The sequence below is a fragment of the Gasterosteus aculeatus genome, chromosome 7 (genome assembly GCF_964276395.1).
Source record: "Gasterosteus aculeatus chromosome 7, fGasAcu3.hap1.1, whole genome shotgun sequence".
Classification (NCBI taxonomy): domain Eukaryota; kingdom Metazoa; phylum Chordata; class Actinopteri; order Perciformes; family Gasterosteidae; genus Gasterosteus; species Gasterosteus aculeatus.
Genome location: NC_135694.1, coordinates 17,505,537 through 17,530,231, shown reverse-complemented (window position 1 = coordinate 17,530,231; position 24,695 = coordinate 17,505,537). Strand labels below are relative to the sequence as shown.

The following is a 24,695-nucleotide window of genomic DNA, read 5'->3' as shown; positions in this document are numbered from 1 at the left end:
GGGTTAAAACAATTCATTCACAACAAAAATCATTTTTGTTTCTGCTTACCTTGAACTGTTAAGCTGATGTTGAAGTCTAATGTTGCTACACACATTCTCCCCCTCTGGTCTTTCTTTTGACTTTCTGCAGGTTAATTAATTTGTTCAGTAAAAACACAGACATTATGTCGCCCTATTAACCGTTTCTCGTTTCTCTGGGATCCAGTTTGGAAAACTCCCAAATATAGTCATGGCATTTAGTTACACTTCTGTGTCACAGCTGGTGGTCCATATTTAAATCAAAGTAACTACGCCATAACAAAAGCGTTTCAGCTCATTTAAAAGAAGAGGGGCAAAAGTAGGCCTGTCTTTGTGGTTTAACTGCAGAAGCCCAGCTTTAATGCGGACGAGGCTCGCTAATTAGTCGCGGCTGTGGGTAATGAACCTTTTATTATTACAACTGCAAATTTAATACCACTACGGGCACGATGACCTGACGGGACCACGTCTGAGAAAGAGTTTAAAATGCCATCTCTGTCACAGGCTCCTGAAGCCTACAATAAAAATGGTTATTCACTGTTTATTGTTTTATTGGATGCTACACAGTGAAAGATTGTGTGTGTGTGTGTGTGTGTGTGTGTGTGTGTGTGTGTGTGTGTGTGTGTGTGTGTGTGTGTGTGTGTGTGTGTGTGTGTGTGTGTGTGTGTGTGTGTGTGTGTGTGTGTGTGTGTGTGTGTGTGTGTGTGTGTGTGTGTGTCGTACATACATACATACCGGATCTCTACTCTTTCCATGCACTCGTCGTTCAATCTCTTTCGATTTCACTCTCCATCGTTAATCTGATGTTTATAAAGAGATTCACCCTTTCTCCGTTTGTGGTGGAGGGAAATCGATTCTAAGTAATAGAGCTCAGTGTGCGTAAGTGAATGTGCTGGCCTTAAGAGTTTGGGTTTAGTCTTCAGTCTCCTGTGTGAGTCGCGTGCTGGAGCCGTGGCGGGCGGGTGGGGGGGCGCCGCCGCCGCGTGCTCGTGTTACTTCAGAGGCAGACAGTGTTGTTGTTTACTCAGGTGGTCGGAGAGAAAATGTTTTCAACCTGGACATCGAATTCAATGCTGTTTACCACCTTCGTTCTCTCGTTTGCTCTTCTGTAGCTCCGTGCTTGATTTATTTGTCACACATTATTTGTCCACCACATCGGAGGGTGCCTTTTTTTCTTTTTTCTTTCCTGATTTTTAATCAAGTGGCAAATGAACCACGGCCCGTTTCGCCATCTAAGCAATAACAGTAACTCCATAATTCCACTGCTTCCTTGCTCCTTCCAAGAAATCATTTGGTAACTAACACTGGTTTCTGTTTGCGCGTTTTACCTCCATAACAAGTTCACGTGCACTGGCTGATTGTTGTTGTTTTTCCAGAAACATTGATCATTTTGTGCCACAAGCGGAGCTCTCGTCAGTTATCAAGCCGTGTCACTGCAGCGGCGCAGAACCACAAAAACATGTTTTCTTGTAAAACAAAATCACAGATATTCATGTGCACGACAGGCCAGATGTGATTTTCTGTGTCCAGAAAGGGAAAGCGGTCATAGATGGAGGGGGGGACTCCTCCCAGCAGCAGTCGGGACACTTGTTGTTGTTGTGCTGAGGAAGTGTACACCAGCATAACGGAAGCCCAGTTATTAAAGCGCCGCCGGCCAAGCCCAACAAACCCATGTGGAATGTTACAGCTGTGCAACTTCCTTCATGTTTTTGCCGTCTCCGTCTTCATATCGTTCACACACTGTCCTTTTGGCTGTCAATTGCCCTTTTATTCAACTTAAATTGAGTTTCCTATTCTCTGTGGAGCCCTGTGTGTGTGTGTGTGTGTGTGTGTGTGTGTGTGTGTGTGTGTGTGTGTGTGTGTGTGTGTGTGTGTGTGTGTGTGTGTGTGTGTGTGTGTGTGTGTGTGTGTGTGCGTGTGTGCGTGTGCGCGTGTGTCTGTCTGTCTGTCTGTGAGCATGCGTTTATCTGATAACTTAAAACAAGTTATCAAGCAATGAAATACTGCCTCAATGCCTTTAAGTGATCATGGCATGTTCATTTGATAAGAATGTCAGAAAGTAAAAATAATTCACTGCGAAGCAACAGCACAAAAACAACAGTATTGTATTTGATGACCAAGAACACAACCTGTTTTAGAACTGTGCCACAAAAAGTATCAAAATGCCACTCTAGTTGGCTATTTCCTGGCAGTAGAATTGAGTGTGAATGGATTTATAGCATATAATGAATTGGAACTTGTACCTGTAGTTTTACTTGGACAGGAGCTTTTACCCCATCCTGCACTCATAGGCCAATTATTGCACATCCTCTCTGCTCGTATTTTATTATCTAATTGACACTTTATTTGAATGTTTATTCCTGTTTTTCGTTTACGTCTCTATTTATGTCTCTTTTTGTTGTTGGCACCGTCCAAGAAACATTCCCCATTTGTGCAGTATACTAGGCAATGAATGCCTCCTATTCTGATTCTGATTGCAACAACAATCAAGGAATTTATCTGCTGTGCGAGCCTTATAACACATAGAAGAAAATCACATGAAGTTGATCTGTTTGTTCTATTCAGAAAGAACAATCCTTTCCCTTTCAAACATTGTAGTTTTAAAAAGAATACAAAGAGTAGTTATTTAAAGAAAATTAACAATCTTAATAGAAAGTTATTGACTTGTAATTGTAATTTCAAGGGCTTTTATGATTGATAAATAATTATGTTGGTATTTTTTCAATAAAAATGAATGAGATGAGATGGTCAACTTCCTGTTCCTCTGTGATAATTCGACACCATCTGACTGCAATGCAATAAAATATATAATAGATAAGATAATTATCTAATAATGTCAGAGGGCACAAAAACCTTTCTATATAGCGTCTACGCTGGTAACTGTTGGATAAATAGTTTTTGAGCGTCATAATCCCATCTGCATCCAGAAAGTATTCACACACTTTTTCCAAATTTTTGTGTCGAAATTGGAGAAAATTTCGACACACAACACCCCATAATGACAAAGTGAAAAAAAAGCCCAGAGATGTCCAATCGGGTTTAAGTCAAGGCTCTGGCCGGGTCGCTCCTGAGGTCCAGAGCTCTCTGGAGCATGTTTTCATCGAGGATGTCTCTGTACATTTTTCCCTTAATCCTGACTAGTCTCCCAATTCCTCCCGCTGAAAAACATCCCCACAGGATGATGCTGCCACCACCATGCTTCACTGTAGGGACGGTGTTGGCTAGGTGATCAGCCGTGCCTGGTTTCCTCCAGACATGAAGAGTTTCTTTTTTCATCAGACCAGAGGATTTAGTTTCTCATGGTCTGAGAGTCATTTAGGTGCCTTTTAGGGAGGTATTGTATAATATTATATCATTTTTTATTTATTTTTTGCTCCACCTGGATAAGTGAAAGAATACAAAATCCTCAATTGCATCCAGATACTTTATATTTGTGGCAAACAAGCTGACCATATTGCCCTGTGGAATCTACAGTACAAAATAAAAAAATTCTGTCCGTGAATGAGCATCCACATACAGATCACCATCAGATACGTGTGCTCATTCGACACTGATGGAGGCCGTCAGTCCCACGCTTCTCCGTTCGTCCCTTCCATGCTGCCGTGCAGAGACCGCTGGCCTCTGGCTCCTCATTTCCATGGCACGCCAGCCGAAGGAAAATGTTTCTCACCTGCCCTCCTTTTGTATGTGGGCCGTGCTCCAAACCCTGACTGGATTATTTTATTGTCCCTTTACCGAGCAAAAGGCCATCGGCCATTTGCGTCGGGGAGGTGGAGCAGGGACTGGCCTCCAATAAGAGTCGTGCGTACGCGCGCCGCGTGTGGCCTGAGATCAGCAGCAGAGCAGAGCGGAGAGCAGCCCGGTCTATTTGCCAGTTAATAGCTGGAAGAGCAGCGCAGCTGAGGAGGGAGTGGGCGGAAATGTGGATACGCAGAGAGAAAAGATGATTAAAAGATCTTCTTTTTTTTTTCTTTTCAAGACTCCAGCGGAAACCTTCCATCCTTTTTTATTTCTTTTCTCAACATGACAGAGGCGGCGTTAACGGGGGATGCCTCACCTCTCATTAATGAACAGCATTCTGTCAGGTGTCTAGTTCATTTGAAGGCTCTTTTGGTACACTATCATCTTTAATAGAGCAAACAAACGGGCTGAAAAAATACTGATTTGTTTGAAGAGGGATTTCTGCGTCCGTCCTTTGGCTCACGCACAGCGTGCGGCTGACAGGTGGTATTGTAATCACACACATGCACAGTTGCCTGTGGTACTCAACATTAGAGCTGTCACAATAAATACTTTTTGTTGTGTAATTGTAATAGATAATATTATTGTAATTTTCCGATCATTTCTGAATACATTATGACAATATAATCAGGGGTGCACATAAGCAGGTACGCATGCGTGACGAAAATCAACAATGCGTAATGCCACTTGTCTTACTTCGCGCCTTTGCGGACTTGACCGATCATCTTATTAAATCTTACACATGTTGCTTGTCAATTACTGTCAGAGATGTCCAAAAAGCAACAGACGTTAAGCAGCTTCTTTGGCGTTTCGCCACCTACAAAGAAACGCCAACTGGAGCCAGAGCCGAAGAAAATACTTTTTTGGGAAAAGTGGCTCCAAGATGGGCCGTGGCTTGAAGCGTACGATGAGCGCACTGAAATGTGGTGCAGGATTTGCCGCTCACATCCACATCTGGCGGACAAAACCGGTGCGTTTTATAAAGGCTCAAAGAATTTCAACCATCCTTTATTTGACAAACAAATAAAGAAAAGCTCAAGGAGCACGTGAATGTGGCGCAAGCCATTGCTAATAAACAAGCTAGCCGAGAAGAAATGTCCAGTTACCCACTTGGCAGAGGGCGAGACAAGCTGAATGAAGAACAGCGGCAAGCTCTGTTCAATATTTTCCTCCTCGCCTTCCATAAAGCTAAACACGCACGTCCCAGGTCTTCCTATTCTCAGGCTGTTCCTTTACTGAAGTGGCTCGGAGTAAATGTCGGAGGTGCATATCGCGCACGGATCATGCAGAGCATTGCGCACACCATCAGCGGGGAGTTGCGAGCCAAGTTGCAGTCTGTTGGGGGGCTATTTTGGGGGCTGCTTTTTGATGGATCTGAGGACATCACAAAAACTGAGCAGGAAATCGTTTACGTTGTGTCTGTGTCCAACAACGGAGAGTTTACCTCGGACTTTCTTGGACTGATTGAACTGGGTGCTGAGCGAACCGTGCAGGCCATAACAGACGGACTTGTGAGACTTTTCCAGGACACCGGCTTGGATGATTGGACAACTAAGTTAGCTGCTGTGTGCACAGACGGGGCGGCTGTCAACGTCGGTATGTACAACGGTGATGTACCAAAACTCCGGCAACTTGCTGCAGTTGGAGACTCCGTTGTGCACATTCTGCGCACAGCACACACACTTGAGAATTGCGCAAAATCAGCTCATCGCAACGTTCCTTAGTGTGAGACATTTCATCGCTCCGTGGTCAAGCTGCTGCAGTTTTATTTACAGAAAGGTGGAGCAAAAAAAACTGCTGCACTGAAGATGCTGTGTGAAGAAAATGGGATCTCCTTTGTGAAACTGGGTAAGTTTCATAATATCAGATGGTCTGCGTGGAGGCATGAAACACTATTAAAAATATCAAGACTATTGCCAGCCATTAAAATGCAAGTGGCTATGAGTGATGACAGTGACTTGCAGCACATCTGCACAGAGTTTGAAATCAGATATGACTCCCTCAAGTCATGTGGTCGTTTCTTAGTATTTGATTCTTCAACATGGCCTAAGGAAATGCAAGACCTCTATAGTTTTGGAAACACAACAGTTTGCAGCATTCTCAAGAAATATGAGGCCATCTTGCAACTTGACAAAGACACCACTGTGACAGAATGGATGCGCTTAAAGCAGGCAGGAAAACGCCTGGGAGCCTCTTCTGTGTATGACTTGGTCCAAATAGTAAATAGAAGTAACCCAGAAGCTTACTCCAACATCAACAAGGTGGTTAAGCTGTCTCTTACACTGCGTTTAAGCAGTGCAGCTTGTGAGAGCGGATTCTCACATCTCAACATAATAAAAAACAAGTACAGAGCTCGTCTGTCACATGCTCGTCTCTCCGCCCTGATGCACATTCACCTGTCAAAGCAGACCACAGACAGTCATTTGACCCAAAGCAAGCTGTTAACCTGTGGATAAGGACAGCTAATCGGAGAATCAACCAAGGACAGGGATGTGCATCCGCAGTATCTTCATCATCTACCATGCAGGAAGCTGAAGCAGAGGACAGTGGGGGCGACACTGAGGACAGTGAGGAAGACTGCACTTATTAAGACCACGCTACATATGGAGTGAGTACCAAACACCATCTCCCGGTACTCACCGAACTCACTGAAAAAGTTATGTGCACCCTGGAATATAATAGCATCATAATGCAAATACGCTCTTTCAAAAAACAAAGAACATTTTATACGTGAGAATATTTAGACATTGAATTGGAATGTTAAAAATACATCCTAAATAAATAAATAAATCAAAGAAATAATGAGTGCAAGGGATGCGGGGGCGAAGCAGGACGGCGGTCCGGGGACTTTGCCCTCCGCATGACCCTCCCAGCCAAACAGGCAGACCCGTGGTCCAGAGGAACAGGTTGACTGGCTGGTTGTGATGGTTGTGTTTCAAGTGAGATTCTAAGTTAGTTGTTGCCTCTTTTTGGCAACATACCTGCTCGTTCATGTCTATTCATTTCTATCGCTTTCGATGAAGAAAGCTGACAAGAGGACAGAGACAGCGCGATCGATCGAAGTTTTGGTGACATTGATTTTTAGGTAAAAATTAATATAATATATTGCAGCACCAAAAATTATCATTTTCAAATCATAATTTCGTGGCAATTGAATCTGGAGTTGAACAGCTACGGAAGGTCACAGGATTGACTGCGTGCATTTTAAGGGAATAGTTGAGTACGTCACCGGGCCTGGCAGACACTGACTGAGCGCCGTGCTTCACATTCACCGGGTCCTGGGCTCTAACCGACAGTCTGCCCGCCCAGGGCGGCTTGATCCCAGAGGCCACAATGAAGTCTATTATAACTGTCTCCGGTTGCTGGATTACCCCAAATTGGGGTGTGAGCGGACTTCAGCCCGGAGCAGACTGGGTGGAGCCACAGCCGTAGGACCTAGCTGTGTTAGCTTAGCCTTAGTCTCAGCTCCCACCTTCACTCCGCCATCACGGGTCCTCTGCTACCATCATTCTTAACGCTCTGCTTTCTTGCCTGATATGTCTCATTATCTGCAGACAACTTATCTTCAGTTGTTCCTTTTAAAGATTTGATGTGTTTTGCATAGCAATTAAGCGCATTGCCTAATCATAAACGAATGATGCTGTTTTCTGGAGGTTACAGAAGTAGATATGACCTGCTCACCTGATCTCAGCTAGCACAAACACAAACACACACACAGCACACTTTCCCACCATTTTGACCAGCTGTTGTGTGCGCATGTTGTGTTATTGTGCATTAATGTGGCCCGACAGCGCCTGTGTCACATGTCCGGTCAGGGCGGTTGACGCTGCTGTGCACGGACAGTGTGACTCATCGGACAGGCGTGCGCTGCAGCTTTGTCCCAGCTCCCCTAAAGCCCGCTGCCTTTGTGTGTCTCTGAGCGACGCGGCGGTGAGGACACGTATCATGCGCTGCTGTTTTTGTAGATTGTAGATTGTTTTGCTGCTTACTCGGCCAAGTGCTCGCCAAGCACCTGTTGACTTTTGAACCAGCCGGTCACTCTGCAACCTGGTGGTGTCCAGCTGTCCAGTCGGTCAATAGTGAATAAATATCACAGCTTATAATGAGACCGGCAGCCTGGATTATCGCCAGTGTTCCGCCTGACCTTATGTTATTTCAGTTATGTAATAGAAAGATGTGTGTTATGGTGGACCTGTAAGGTGATTTGTTCATATAGAACAAGTAGTCCTGGACTCAGCATCCTGATCACTTGGCATGTAATGCCAACAGCTTGCATGTTTGATAATCCTCCCTACAAATCAGCTGACCCCAACAGTATTGTACCAGATTTAAAACAATTCTTAACTAATTGTGTACAGAGCGCTCTGTGTGTGTGTGTAAGAGAGTCTTGTTGTACTACTGCCTGCTGAGCCACAGATGGCAGCCCTCCACCTCGAGCTTCCAAGTGACCTGCAAACGCAGATGTGTGTGAATGTGTAGCGTCGGCTTTGCTCCACGTGCAGGAGGAGGGCGGTCGACTGCGGATCTGTTGATGCCTGCATAATAACACTCTTCTCTGCTGTTGTCCAACGTGCCACTTGCCCCCCGTTTCATTTCTCCTCTGCTCCTCCCCGTACATAGAAACAACCCGGCGACCGTCAGCTTATACATTTTTGCATTGCCAAAGTAGATATTGCCTGATAGGATGAACAGTGAGTTTTAATTACTCCAATGCCCTACCCTCAGCGCAAAACAGACAAGCCTTCAAATCAAGTATTGTGGTCTGGCTAATGTCTAGTCAGGTCCAACTCTTGGGGGACCCTTCACGACTTGATTCTTCATTAACTGAATGGACTCACTCAAATATTCGAGGCAGCTGTGATTCCTCATGCAGTGCTAATGCCGTCCAAATCGACAAAGGTGGTCTTTTTAGTTTCTAGTTCCCACTCTGCAGCCCTTTTATGTGCAGTGCTGAAGCCTCATAATTCATTATTTCCTCATATCTGCAAAAATGGCTGAATGGGGGGCTGCTTACTGACAAGTCCTACAGGATGAGGACTGTAGATTTGTCTGCCATGACATGGATTGCAGTCGCGATAGCACAGGAATGCTGAGTGGCTCGTGTAAACAGGAGGAATGAATACTAATGACCAGCAGAGCTTTTTTAGTGCACATATGAGCATGTATTTATAATGCATGAAAACTCTTAATACCTGAATACGTGCCTATCTAATCCTCCCTCTCGCCGTGACTCACCCTCATTGGCCTACTTGCTTCCACCTGTCTTCAATATCATGCAGTCCTGGTTGTTCACCAATTAGCACCACGTCATTTTCACCAAAAAAAAAACAACAAGCGAGGAGTGGAAAGAGGAATGTGAAGCTCTGGGAGGCTTTGGGCATCGTTCCTCTACGTAGGTGGTATTATCTCTGAAGTGTGCCTGGCTCTCCCACTCCTGCTCCTTCTCTTTTAATCCTTTGCACAGTAGGTGTGCCAAAGAGACAAGACTGATATTTGCTTAAGCAAATCCTCCGAAGAGTCGACCCTTTTTGATCCACTTCCAAAATTCCAGCGTTCACTTTCACTCGATCGCCCGCCACTTGCGCTGTCTCTCTTGCGCCCTGCCTTTGTGTCTCTAAACTCAAATTTCCCCGCCGTGTGTGACATTTATTAAGAGGATTACTGTTAAACATAGCGCTAGAAGGATGCTCCATTTAATCATGGTCTGCAGCGGTATCACAATATAGACTTCTCCAGCCATCACCACCATTTGACACGGCCTCACAAGGCATCTTTGTATCACCAGAGAGTCTCACGTCGCACACATTATCTTCTTTTCTCCCTTGTGTTTATCTCTGATTTAATCTCTGCGATCAACATTCTCCGTTTGTGTCGAAACCGAGAGAGAGATAAAGAAGTCGGGCCGTTACATCATATTTCCAGTGTCAGTGTTTCCCCAAGCATTATACAGGGGTGGCCGCAGCACACAACACCTCCACTAGAGCATGGGGAACTAGACTGATCTGCTCCTGTTTCCCCGCGGCAGTCACTTCTCCACCTCACACTCTTTTGGAGTCAATCAAATCACTGCACACGTAGTAGTTCTTTTTAATGGTACACATAAGTAGCGCATCAGAAAGGACTCATTGCTGTTCTCTCTCTTCATCCTCACAGTGAGCACTTATCGTGTGCCTTCACATTCTTCTTGCACGGGGAGAGCAACGTGTGCACGAGTGTGGAGATCAACCAGCACCAGCCCGTGTACCATCTGACCGAGGAGCACCTCACTCTGGCCCAGCAATCATCCAGTCCCTTCCAAGGTATGTTTTTATATTCGTTTTCTCTTGAGTACAATGCCACTACTTTGTTAGCAGCTAAGAATCCAGCGGGACAAGTCCAAACGCACCGATGGAGCTACAACAATTACAGCAAACATAACGTTCCTTCAGGAATTATTAGTTTTCCTTAAGAAAACGATATGAAAGCTTGTCGCTGGGACACATCATACGCACGGGTTTCCTGAAAGGCTGATCAGCAGCTCAGTGGCTGGATAAACACCTAGACAGTGTTGTGCTATAATTTGTCACTTTGGTTTGACCATCGAGCGGCGCGCCACAGTTATGGCGAGACACAACATTAGCCTCCAAGTATGCGTGTGACAGATGAATAAATAGTGTTTTTTGTGGGAGGGAATAAATACTGCTACCCTGTGTTGCTTTTTGTTCTCTCTCTAGTTCTGTGATTTAACACAACCTCAGAATGCCTCATTCTAAAACAAAAGGCCGTAATCCGCTGAAGCTGCCTCTGACATTTGCATGCTTGTACACGAGAGCGTGCATTCAAATTGTAGCCTAATTCTTTCCATCTTTTTTTTGTTGTGATGTCAGCTAAAATGTAGGATTATCTGAGGACCCAGACTGCTAATATGACTTTTCATGGTGGCCCCACTGCAACTTTTGAAAAATCAACTTCTATGGCTTCGTCTAGCAAAAAACAAGTTAATCAGACAGAGTCAGAAGGTACTCAACTTCCAAGAAGCCAATTTGACCATAAAAAGGAAACCTAAAGATGTTTTTGTATGCACATTACTGCTTACTGCGATTAATCTAAGAAATAGCATCTTCTGAAACACAAGTTAATCCTCAGAATTCAAGGATCCAAATAACATAGCACTTTTATTTAGCTAAGCCCACTGCCTGTTGGGCCACGGAGATAAGGTGGGAAATACCAGAGTAGATAACAGAATTATGCTTCCAGAAGCATTTATCTTTTAAAATATTATCTTGTTAACGTAAAATGCTGCTTCTGTTTTATGAATATTGGTTAACTGTGTGTGTGTGTGTGTGTGTGTGTGTGTGTGTGTGTGTGTGTGTGTGTGTGTGTGTGTGTGTGTGTGTGTGTGTGCGCGCGCGCGCGCGCTGTTGCCAAGATAACGTATACACAATCTTCAGTCAGTCTTTCATTACAGATTGGCCTGCAGCCAAAAAAGCAAAGCGTCTGTAGTCCCTTTAAATTATAGTGAAGTGTAGCTATAACAATATGTGGCGCTAATGATGTTCAATCATTGGCTTAAAATGCATTACCCCACCTTAAGCCGAACACTATATAATCCCAAAAGCATTGTTTGTTTTCATTTCCCCTCACTCAAACAAAATTAATGTCATAAACATTTACTTTGTGAAAGGAAGGAAGGAAGTAGGTAGCTCTCTGAGCAACACAACTACAATACAAATAAAAGTATGATTGTATTTGGAACAAAGTAAGGTTTGAATATCTCGCTCATGCATTATTTGTCTGTATATTGCTTATTTCCCCGGCCCTTCCCTCTCCAGTACCTGTCATATCAATGGACGACAGGCCGTGGACTTAAAGGAGTAATTTGCCCACATAATAACCATTTAGTAGTCGGGCCAACGAGTTGAGGGGGAGCCTCTCATCGGTCAGAACCATTCCATACATTCTTGCTCATTTCCTTACTCTGATGACTTGCACTGAGCGGAGTCAGGTTGCTTTTGAATAAAATTAAATGTGTCCGTTAGAAAGCAAGGATCGCTCATTAGCACTACCAAGTTTTCCGTTGCGCGGTGACCCGACGTGATGGTTATTAAATGGCAGCCGATCTACCGGCACTGGCTTGGCGATTGGCCTATTGGGACCCCTGCTCCAGATAATACACACTTTGTAAACCCATGAGATTTTGCATTAGTCAGACGATGATTTTACTATCAAAATGTCTTCATTTGCTGCTTCCGAACATTGGTGATACACAAGTCAAAGGTGTCCCTGTTTACCCGCTTATTTTCAGTCAAATACACGTGATCCTTACACAACTCCCGTGGGTAATAACAGTGATGTCTTCCTCCACTCACTACAGTAATTCCCATATAGCCCACCCATTAACTGTGTAGAGCTCTCCTGAAGGGAGGTGATAATGTCCCGTCTAGTTAAAGGCCAGTGCCTCGGGTAAAAAGACAACGATTATTGGAGCTTAGCCTATGGATTGCTGTAAGGATGGTCAAGGGGTTCCCGGTCATTTAGGAGGATCATATTGCTTGCTGGCCACCAACTAGAAGATATGTACTCATTGCTCATTTTATTGGTCAATGAATGTCCTTTTCCCTTTTGAAAAATTGGCATGTCAAGTTTGTCCGCACAGACACACACGTCTCCTCTTAGTCCAACATGAGATAATATAGCTTCACTAGAATAGCATGAGAATCTTGATATAAAAATGGTAACATGGTATAAATTCTACTGTAATGGGACACGAGTAAAACCATAAGGCACCCCTGGGGGGGTCCTGCACCTCCACCCCGCCCCTATGTTGAGCGTGAAGCAGACATGCGTCTCTGCAGTCATTTTGTCATTGAGTATGACGAGTGTCAATACACAGGTGTGTGTTTTCACCGCCGCAGTGCATCTCCTCCTGGCTAACCAAGCATGGCGCTGAGGAGGGGCTGGGTTCCATCCCCCTTCATCCAGCCAGACCCCCCCCTCCTCTTCTCCTCATCTCTGCCAAGCTTGGTTTACTGCGCGGCAGAGCGCTTCGAGCAGGCAGAGCTCTCCAGGATGTGACCTCATAAAAGGGCGCAGAGTGAATGTAATGAACTCTCAGCCCATTACACTGATCTGAGCACATTTGACGTCTCTTCAGGGAGCCAGAGAGGCTCGGAGAGAGTATGGTGTGGTGGGAATGTGACGGGGGGGAGAAACGGTGAAACATTTGCATAATTCTGCTGAATTTGATCTCTCTTCCACAACTAGCCTCAAGTGTGTGTGTGTGTGTGTGTGTGTGTGTGTGTGTGTGTGTGTGTGTGTGTGTGTGTGTGTGCGTGGAAAGAAGTTGGGTTGAAATTAATTAAGGTTAATATGACCGACCATGGCTGGATGCTGTTTTGTTCTTCCCGCTGCAGGTTCATATTTGCTGATGTATTATAAAGATATTTGTTTTTTGCAAGTGTTGTCAGATTTGGTAGGTGTAAATCTCATTCTCCTTTTACGACCATTTACTCATGTTGGTACAGAGGCAGGATCAATACCAGGGGACAGAGGCCGTCTAGTTATGACACAGTAGAAAAGCAGCACGGAGAAGGATCTTAACTAATGTCCACTCACGCCTGCGTGCGCATCTGAGAAGGATATGCATGCGCATTATGTATGTAGCTTATGGTTCTATCTGCCCTCTCTGATGGATGTGTGTCTGTTGTGTCCGCAGGCAGACTGATGGGCTCTCTGTGCGCTCCCGTATGTGTGTGCAGTCAAGTGTGTTTGCAGAGGAGCGGCCCTTTTTATAAGCCTCTGTTTATGGGCTCTGAGAGGCCACCGCTTGCCAATAATTGGCGTCTGGATTGCTCTCTAAGCATTTGGCGAGTCAGACGGGACCGGCTCGGTCCAACGAGGCTCTGGAAAGGTCACTGCTGATTTGCCCGGAGATGAAAGCATATGTGGATAAAAAGAAGGGAAGGATGATTAAGATAATTAGATTGTTGCAATAGTGAAAATGGAAAGAATAATGACATATGCATAGTAAGAAGGTATGAATTGAAGGCCAGAAGGAAAGGGCATGAGGTAGTAATGATGGGAAAGGAATTTCGACATGATAGGAGGATAAAGATAAAGAAAAGGAAGAAAAGAGGTAAATGCAAAATGGCAAAAGCAAACCGCTAGACATTAAGGTTTTGAAGAGGAAACAATGGAAGGGATGGAAGAAGACAGAATGAGGACTGTGGAATGAAAGGTTCAAAAGGTGAACAAATGTTGGAGGATTTATAAAAAGAAGCGTTTTAAGGATGTAGAAAATATATAATACTGGAAGGAGACGTGGGAGGAATGATTAATGAAAGTAAGAAGAAAGGATATGCAGGCTGTGAAGGACATCGTTCGTACCAGCCATCCCAGATCCCAAATTTAGGGGTCAGAATCTTTGTTTACCTCTCACCTTAGACCCTCAATTCGGATCAAGAACGATCTTATATGATTTTATATGAGTGATGAGGGATTGAGGTCAGTGAGTTTAAGCTGTCCTCATGCTGACTAATGTTGTCCCCCGCTCACTGTACCTAGTGATCCTGAGTCCTTTTGGCCTGAACGGGACACTGACTGGCCAGTCGTTCAAGATGTCAGACCCGCCCACCAAGAAGCTGATTGAGGAGTGGAACCAGTTCTATCCCATCAGCCCGAGCGCCAAAGATGGTGTGTCGGAAGACAAAGCAGAGGACATGGATTGGGAGGATGACTGTCTGGCCTCTGTGGAGGTCCTCGTAGGTCAGTTTTTTGCAATACGATTGCAACATTGTTTAAATGTATAGGTACCTGCTTTGATTCTGAGTGCTTTGGTTGTGTGAACATGTCTCCTCTGCTTGGGCAGGTGGTGTGCGGATGCTGTACCCAGCCTGCCTTGTGCTGGTGCCCCAGTCAGACATCCCTGTTGTGGCCCCTGTGGGGTCCTCCCACTGCACTGCCGTATACTCGGGTGGCCACCAAGTGCCTGCTTCCCAGCGAGAGCCCGCCATGTCTTTGGTGACCCTCACCCCTCCCACATCGCCTGAGGAGGCACATACAGGTAATGGTGTGACCACAGCATACATGCATAATGCCTATAAAGAGCGAGAGATGCTTTTGATTGGATCAATCGTGAAGAAACTCTACCGAATGTCTGTTTCACCCTGCTCTCCCCTTCCCCCAGTGGACTCTCACTTGGCCCAGAAGTGGGTTAAGATGCCTTCATCGTCTGATGCGTTCACTGTGGATACAACAAGTCACCATGGGGGCAAGATTCCACGGCGGCAAGCCAGTCAGGTGGTGGAGCGCGTCTGGCAAGAGTGCAATATCGACCGAGCCCAAAACAAGTAAGTCGGTCTGTTTTTTCTGGGGAAAGTGGCGCGGTTTGATCAGCAATGCTACATAGAAAGCTGTAACCAAAGGATTGTCTTTGTGTTTTGATTGGGGCTGCGGTAGGATTGGGCGGTATATCGATTCAACCGGTATATCAGATTTCCTCACGGAATTACTTTTTGACATACCATCATACCGGTGTGTAGCCTCAACAACTGATGGTGCTGTTCAGCAGGCAGCAGAATTTTTTCAAGAGCTACTTACGTCATGGTTATAACATTTTATAACAATAACCCACAACTAATGCTCCTTAACGGGATAAAATGCCACGACACAACAGCTTTTGACACATAAAGAATTTGTAACACTGGGACATTTATAAAATAACCCCGGCCCACTATCACAACAACAAGAAACTCTGTCGCTAACGTAACATGAAAACGCATAAAAGAGAGATGCAGGAGGAACAACCAGAGATGCACCAACACAACTAATGCCGAAGAGAGGAGCTGTGTCTCTTTGGAGGGTTTTTGGTTTTGAACCCAACCCAACCCAACCCAGGTGCCATGCCTGGTAAATTAAATGGAAATAAACACTGAAGTGCGTGTTTTGAATTTCAGTGAAGTGGTCAATACTTCAACATTCCCTGAATTTAGTTATTATTTTGTCATTCACTATCCCATTTGCCTGCCAACCATTTTGGTGTAATTTCCCCGTACTTGACACACATTAATGCAGTTAAGTAGTGTGTGTATGTGTATATATCTATATATATTTAACTTTTACATGGTTTTCTATTATATCCATCATTCATGTATCAACTAGCCAAAATACCAACATACAAATGAATAATAGTCTCTAGTAATTAAAGTAAGGATTAGCTCTCTGTTTTGTCCGTTGTATTATTCACCATCAGTGAATCTGACACATTGGGAGCAACCTGGGGTCCGTTGCCTCTTGACCAAGCACAGAGTGTCGGCTGGAGTTAGCCGCTGGGCTTGTCAGCCAAAAATATTGTTGCTGCAAGCAGAGCGACAAAATCCGCCGTACCACAAACCACCATATACAAAAGGGACACAAGATGGGGTATTTCTTTTCGTCACAATTTACGTTTATTTGTGTTTATGCACAAGACTAAAGAGCTGCCCTACTCGCAGACGAAATTATCCATTTGTAGAAATGTGTTTCAAAGTTGTTTTTCTTCCTCAGGCGAAAGTTCTCGGCCGCAACCAACGGTACCTGCGAGGAAGAGCGGGCTGAGAAAGCGGGAGCCTGGGACTTTGTGAAGCATTCACAGAGGTCATACTGCAACTGTTCCAGGTCAGTCACTCACCTTGTGGATATTATACAGCATATGCACGTATTGCGCTCACGTGTGCTCATTGACATTTCAAAGAGGTTAAACAGAGTCTGTGGAGCTTTGAACACAGAAGGCTGTAGCCAGCAAAAATATATGCACATCTAGACTGACAAGCATATTATTCTTCAATTCGTCACTGTTTTGTCTAAGTGACAGCCTTGCTGGGTTGAAACCTCTTCCGTGGCGGTGTGTTGCTGTAAGTCAGACACTTGTCTTCCTCCCCTGATGGAGTAATTTGCGGGGTAACAAATAGCCTGAACTCAGACGGAGCACTCGAGGGACGTAGTTGAGCGTAAAGAGGAGCGTGCATGTTGCTGAAAAATGTATTGTATGTAATGTAATGTATGTATGTAGTATTGTTGTTTTCCATGTTCGTCACATTTTGGTTTAATAACTTTCTTTGAGGCCTTTTTAGTTAGTTAGTTATGTTTAATTGTTAATGTTATTTTAAAACCAAAACTATACACATTTGATCATCTTGGAGGAAGAATTTCACCTGGTGGAACATGTTGAACTAGCGACTCTTCCTGCTGTCCTCGTGCACTTTGCTCTCAACTCTCCATCATTTGACGGCTGGGTTTGAAGTGCCAACAATGTCCCCACATTTAGCCAGGAAGTTTTCCAACTACGTCCTTTTAGAGACACAGTGGTGTACAAAGACATAGACACAGACAAAGGTACGTTAAACTACGTTAAAATATTTTGTCGCATCTATGAGCGAGTGCTATCAAAACAGATCTTTGTGTATTTTGATTGGTTGAAAGTGTGGGCATACTTCCATATGGGAATCCTTTCGCACTAGTTACGTCACTGATGAGGGAGAGGAGAGCCGCTTGGGCCGCAGACAAGTGCAGAGTGGACTGGGCCAGTCAGCTGGAGCATGCTAATTTGTTGGAAGTCGACCAGCACTTTGGCGACAAAGATATGGGAAGCTGTGTGCATTGCCAGTTTTATTAACTTTGTTTTGTAGATGGAACCCTTTCTGTGTCTGCTTATCTTAACATCTAATTGTCAGCACACGCTAGTAACCGGGCTATCAAAGAGACAAAGCCTCCTTATCAACAACCTAATGTCTGACCGCAGCAGTGGCCTGAGACTCTGAAGGAACACGGATGTCGACCAGGCCATAGACAGCGGTAGTGTGTGAGAGGAGGTGAGCCAGCTGGCTCGGTGTGTTGTCTGGTCTCCGGGTGTCCACAGGGGAACCAACAGATACTGAAGGCCACGTGAAGACTTGCTATTGTGTATTCAAGTGTAAGATCAGCCTCATTTTGACTCGCCAAATACACAGTAGAGCCAAGAATGAGTTATATATTTTCTTTCGTTAGCAATTGGTTGTTTGCTTTATTGATTTTCTTTTTGGATGTTTACTAAAAGGATATTGAAAGGTGTTGTAGACGTTCTCCCTCTCGCGTTATTGGTGTTTTTATCAAATTGATTGGAGGTGAATGAGTGGAGCTGTCACGTTCTAGGTGAGAGGATTGAGTTACTTTCTCGAAGAAGCAGATATGAGGGTTTAGAGCAGAGGTCACTAACTGGCAGATCCATTGCATTCGAGTTAGGCCATCCTATGTGATACCACCTGACCAATAAAGTCTTTGCATTCGAGGCAGGAGAATACAATCTTAACAGTGCACAGATTAGAGAGTTAGCGGCAAATTACAAATAAAAAGACTTTAGGAGGAAAAAGACGATAGAGACTGAGAAAGCGAGAGAAAGGGACAGATGAGAGAAAGTGGACAGTGAAAGTAGAGCATTCATCCTGAATGGACTTATTTGTGTTCATACTTCCCACTGGAGCACTAAACCAGTGTGTCCCATATGCTTAGAAACCATAGCACTTATTGATAAGTGCAGATGTGAAACGCTATCATGGGGCCCAATGAGCAACTCTACGTCTAAATGGGAAACAGAAAAGGGGAAATTCAAGCCTTTTTTCCCTCTATTTTATTTGTCTCAATTAAAGCACTTTTTTTGCATTTGAACAAAACTTTCACAGCCGCACTTCATTTAGTTATTGAGAGAACATTATTTACATTTGCAGAACTTGTATGTTCAGTTCTTTGTTACGTGATAATATGTATTTGCAGAGTTTTCGAATCGTACTGAATTCATTTGATTCGTCAGTTGTGTATTGATTACATGCAGATATTGATACAACTATTCCTCTCTACCATGTGTGAAAGTGCCTATTACACACCCTGTTATAATCATAGGGAAAAAAATGTATATCTACATATACTAAGATAGATTTCACTGGTACTGTACATATAATATAAATATCTCTGCTGTTTTTCAAAGTGCCACCGGTGTCTCAAAGTCTCGCCCTTCTTTCTGATTCTCTTCTTCTCTGCAGATACAAATCAGTGAAGCAGAGAACAGCGAGCACCCCAGGCCAAACTCCGTCAGTGGGACAGACCTGCCAGACGCCCACCAAGCACAAAGCAGGGGGAGAGAAGCCAGAGAAAGGTGACAAGCTGCAGAAAAGACCGCAGACACCTTTCCATCATCGCAGTCTGACCAGTGATGACGTGTCAATGGAGGCCGAGGCATCAGCTGGCCAAAGGTTAGCCATGACGGGCCAGGACGGAGGAAGATTCCCCAGTATACGCTCCACGGATGTGTCCAGCATCCAAAAAGCCTCCCAGCTCCACAGTGGGGGCATCAGCGCTGGGCCGTCGGAACAGGCCAATTCTCCCCAGCCCCCGCCACTTAGCCCCCACCCCTGCGAGCGTGGCGAGGAGTCGGTGGAGGGCATGAAGAACCCTTCAACCCCAAACAGCCAACACTTTTACCAGCTGCCCCCGGAGCCCTGCCTGGTCGGGGTGAAGGGGGGCAGCGAGGGACACGGAGGGCCAGAGGGCCTGAATCAGCACTTCCACTCCCATCACCCCCACTCCCACCCTGGGGCTTCAACTTACTCCGACCCCCCGGAGCCCACTGTGTATGTGAGCGCAGCGGTCAACTTGGAGGAGGACGGCACCCACTCACCATGGCGGTTATTCAACCTACCGCGCAGGAAAGAAGCCGAGCTGCCCACGCCATTGCTGCCATGGGACAAGCTAAGGGACGAGCCCTTGTCATCACAGGACAACCTGGTGTCAGTCACAGAGTGAGTGACACCTGCAGAGTTTTATATCACAAGTTTTCCCTCGGTCACGTACATAAACACACACACACACACACACACACACACACACACACACACACACAAAGGCTTCAAACCATTCACAGGTAGGCTTCCGAACCCTCTATTTCCCACCCTTGCCCCTATTAACACATTGGTGAACTTTAAATAGTCAATATATATATATATATATATTTTGTATAGTATTCATGCAAAACCTTCTTTTTCTCATTCTCTTAATTTCATATTCCTCCACCTGTCTGCTTCTGAATGTTCAATTTAGCATTCAGCTGGATACGGCGTGTTAATCTTTTACTACGTGCCCTTTTGACATCATGCACTAGCTTGTGTGATTCCCTCACACACACCAACACACGTGCACAGAAGTACTATGGTAGGGTCAGATGAAGATATACCTGCTATTGAAAACCAGTTAAAGGTTAAATGAATACTGTTAGCTGGCATTGAGTATCAGTCTGCACCAAGAACAATTTGCTAGGGGGCGGCGGCGAGAGGGGGAATTATTGGCGGGATTATTCAATTCCAACGGGACAACCGCATGGAATGGCTATTCTAGTCATCTGTAATCCCACCGCCCTCCCACCCCCCCACCACCCCCGAACCACAGCTCTGAATGGCGGCTAATCTCTGGCTATGGCCACTGCGCAGCATCACCTCATATTGGAGCTGCAGAGGTATGACAAGAAGACAGAGGTGCAGGGAAATAGAAGCCCCCCCCTCGCACCCTCATCCCTCTCTTTCCTGTTGCATATAAGTAGACCCCAGTCACACGAGAGACTCCCATGAGCCATGTCAGAGTAACGAGTGACAGACAGTACGAGCACTCTGTGCCGCAGTCACCACGTCTCCATAAATCTGCTAGAAATGTAATTGTCTGACAACAAACATGATGCATCAAGTTCTGCTGCCTGACACCTGTCATGATTGTTTTCATCCGCTGCCATTTCTGTTTCTGCAGATAAACATGGTAGCAGCTACGACAAATGATAGCCGGCATGAGGCCAAACCAGAACCGCTTAGGAAATGTTCCTGTACACAAATTTAAAAGAGACTAATTTTAGTTGTTGTTTTCTACTGCGAGACAATTCATCAATTTTCCATTTACAATTCTTCATCGTAATATTTGCAAACTGGTCAGACTGACATCTCACAATAAGTGATGCACCCATTGAAATGATCTTTCCATGAATTGCAATAGATTTTTCTGTATACATATATGAAGATCTCTATTTGGTGTATAACATATGAATAATTTTCTGTTTTTATTTACAAGAATGTAAAGGCATATGTAATAAATCTCACCTACCAACCGATGATTTCTCACACCTCAGTGTTCCCTTTCTCCCCAGGGTGATGTCCACGTCTAAATGGCCCCTTAAGGTGTCTGAAGAACGTGTCCAGATGTATCGAGCCAGGAGGAACCAGTTCCTATCCGCTGCCATAACAGACGGGGATCATGAGCCAGAGGTGGACCCCTACGCCTTCGAGGAAGGAGATGTCAAGTTCACATTCTCCAACAAGAAGGATAAGGCGGGCGGGGAGCGGGAGCCCGGCAAGAAACACAAGGTAAGCCCAGCAGAGGGGGGAGGAATGTTTCTGTCACTCGTCAAAGCTGCGCAGTATGCAATGGATGTGTTGTACCTCCTTGTTAAAATGATCCCACGTCATTGTTGTTGCACTGGACAAGAGATATTATGTTTTCTGACATGTATAACTACAACTACATGAAACAGATTTTGCCACTCGCTCCCATACAAGCAAACCACTGTATCTTGTTTAACTGCATCTCTTACAACACAGACAGGCCCACACCAACATTTGAACGAATCAGATCCACATATTTGAAATGTTTTTCCGATGCTTTTATCTGGAAACCTTTTGGGGAATATTGTTTTCATTTTAACAGCTCAAATGAGGACTAAACTTACCAACATGTCACCTGGTATTCTGGGCTTTTTGCTTTAGGCTCTGCAACTCAACAACAATTTACGGTAAAAAGGTCATGCTTATGACCAGAAACACCCAACAAAATTCAAGCATCAATTCAACTGAGCTGCATCAACAAGCAGTGTGGCAGGTATTGTGGTGGGATATTAATGCAGCTCTGCTACGGCTTGGAATGCTCATAGTTCCTGTCATGAACTTTACCTTTTCTATTCAACACACTGCCAAGTTGTTATTGTGACTAGATGATCTGAGAAGTCACGTTGAACTCCGCTTTGCCAACAAATCAGCCTTTCACAGTGCCTGTTGTTTGCTTTGAACCAGCTTGCAGCCACACAGTTGGATTTGATAAAAAAAAGAAGACTGTGTTAAGTTAAGCCTTGCTGAAAGGGCACATGTAGAGGAACCACTTCATTCACAGCTTCCTCACTCGCTGCACACGCTAGAAAGGAAAGAACAGGGCTGATTTGAAAGATCAGTGAGCAGGCGAGGGTAGAGAATGGTCAAATCAGCGTTCTCTGCGATACTGCTATTAACATAACAGTACCTCCGCTTTCACTGTACAGGAAGCTATCGCTGGATCTCCATTGTTAGCGGAGCCCTGAGGAACACCAAGTAGTTTGTCTGTCCAATTTCCTTTTAAGTTACTTGTTTCCTCTTTGAGCTCCCTCCTTCTTCCTCCTTCCCACCGTGTTCCTCTGCCTCGGGGGCTGTTGGCTCCAGCTCCAGATGAGGACCACTTGTTTGCCTCGTAAGGCCCCCCAAGCGCTGCAAGGGAGACTTGATGTGTGTATTTTCATTGCTCTGCTGCATGCTTGCAGCAAGCTTCACAGAGCCGGGAGTCTAACCATGGCAGGAAAACCAGGCTTGCTGAACCATTCCGCTTAAAAGGCACAGTCAAATATTTCCCTTCTCCTCTGTCCCCCCGGTCTTTGCTGGAATGTAAGGGTGAAGACAGCTCACAGTGGAAGGGGGGGAGAGTCCCTGATGAGCAGTCTGTGCAGCTGAGCCGGTCCATTGTCTGCTTTGTGGGAATGGGTGTGTTTACCCACCACATGCGCTTGCGATTTCTCACTAACTTTGTACCTAAGATAATTAACTTCCTGCCTGGCTTGTATAGAATACAAACCTGGAGCATCAAGAGAATTTCCTCTTGATGAATTTAGTATATCATGGTAAAAGTTGAATTACTCCATACTACTTTGCCCCTTTTTATGAGTGTGTGTGTGTACAGCTTGACAAGCAGCTGCCTATGACTATTAAACCACTTACTGTTTACCACTCGACCACAGAAACCTAGTGTGAACCGTACGTGAGCATCCCCAGCCATCAGGCGACAAAGTCCTCAGACTGGAGAGTGATTGACTCAGCTGCTGCGGGCCATGTGACACACGTTCTGTGCTGGAGCATCATTATATGGCACTGCAGACAAGTGGTACACCCATGTCACAGCCTGCTGAATGATGAAGTGGAAGATAAGTGCTGAAAAAAACAAATAAGCCTCAGAGAAATGGAGTTAGTGAGATGGAGGGAACGGGTGATGGGAGGCCTTCATGCAGCCACTGAGTTTAAACAAGCTTTTACAGAATGTAAAGGCTCCATGCACACTTCCCCTCCCAATGCCAGGATATTCATAAGGGGTTGAAGCATCATTACCGCCTATAGACTGTGATCTTGGCGCAGACGTTGTGCGCTACTGTGGGTTCTTCCTTTAAGGGAGAGAGATTAAAGACTGCGTGGCTCAGAGAAAAGCCGTGGAGCGTGATGAAATCAATGACAGGGACATAACATTCCTGATCCCCAGCTAGAACTGCTCAGCTCACAGTGTTCGTACAACTAGTCATAAGTCAGCACATAAACACCCCCCACACACACACACAGAAAAACATCCCTCGCAGATATTGATGTCTGGATGGATTCCTTGGATCATGATTTGACTCTGATCCACACTGGAAACCACATTTGCCAAGCGGAGGCAAGTTGTCCTTTGTCTCTGTTCTGTTTCCGTCCAATTTCTATTTTTTAATTATGGCTCACTTTTATATTATTCATATATGTGCCTTGATGGGAGCTAAGGAACCCCCTTTTTAAAGGTGGGCTGCCGACTGTTTTTGCCTTTTCTGTTTTGTAAATAATGGAGACCCCAGTTGGGGTCCAGTTGAATCTATTCGTCTAGTTGTTAATCAGTTATGGTCTCAAAGGATTTTTCACACTTGCATCATAACGCTGTATTGGAGCCGACTTTACTCGGCAACAGATCATCATTAAGCGCACAAAAAGGCTTCCTTGACATTGAACAGGTGTCGTATTATTATAGACAATGTGTCTATGTAGAGCACAGATTATGGGCATTGTTGGTTGAAATATTCCCGGTGTGATGGATCCATCTGGAGTAACTTTTTTTTTTCTCACTTTTTTTGTAACCTTCCTGCCTTTTTTTTCCCTCACAGGGCGAAGATGGAGGAGCTGGTACATCAGATGGTAAGCAACCTGGCTCAGTAAATGTTTTACCTGAGGTTTAAAAAAACTGTAAAATTCTGTTTATTTAGGTTTAAAATAGTTTGCTGTCAGAAGACAAATGTCATTAATAAAACTTTTATATTTTGTCAATACCGCCACATTTTTGCATGCCAGGAAACAATACTGATGGAGCCATTCATCTCCCTCAATGTCCTTTTAATCTGAATCGGTGTTCCACTCTTGGAAAGTGTAACTGAGACTTGATCATAAATGAAGCACAACGGTGCATTTGAGACCTAAATATTTAGTTGAGTTTTTCTCTGGGCCCTCGGGAGGCTCCTCAGAGAGATTGAAGAGGTTTAGAGTGTGATTAGTCAGTTCATTATGTGCTAATCTGATATTGCCATATCCCGTTCCAACAGTGTTAACCTTATACTAACCTTCCGAATTGTGATGTTTGAAGAAGAGCTTTGCTAAAGCTACAGGTTGCTTATTGATATTCTAGCTTGTTATAATCTGCATTATTGTTCACTTGTCCCTGAAACCAGAAGCTGTTCATAAGGACACTCTACACACACGTTGGTGCTAAGCCTTCAGTTTCTTTTACCAATTACTGGGGATTTCTTCTTTCCTTTTGTAACTGTTATGAGATATACTGCCACCCTCAGAAGGGTGAGACCATGGTCCTCGTTGCATCTCAGTGTTCATTCA

At 44.7% G+C, this 24,695-nt stretch overlaps 1 protein-coding gene across 1 annotated transcript in view; it reads left to right on the top strand.

Moving 5' to 3' along the window:
• Positions 1 to 24,695, top strand: part of med13a (mediator complex subunit 13a) — a 63,121-nt gene that overhangs the window by 22,626 nt on the left and 15,800 nt on the right. The window contains exons 4-11 of the mRNA XM_040181330.2: positions 9,913 to 10,058; positions 14,302 to 14,502; positions 14,606 to 14,800; positions 14,924 to 15,086; positions 16,282 to 16,392; positions 18,789 to 19,544; positions 20,930 to 21,146; positions 23,975 to 24,005. Of these exons, the coding sequence (XP_040037264.1) occupies positions 9,913 to 10,058; positions 14,302 to 14,502; positions 14,606 to 14,800; positions 14,924 to 15,086; positions 16,282 to 16,392; positions 18,789 to 19,544; positions 20,930 to 21,146; positions 23,975 to 24,005 (1,820 nt within the window). The remainder of the gene's footprint in view (positions 1 to 9,912; positions 10,059 to 14,301; positions 14,503 to 14,605; positions 14,801 to 14,923; positions 15,087 to 16,281; positions 16,393 to 18,788; positions 19,545 to 20,929; positions 21,147 to 23,974; positions 24,006 to 24,695) is intronic.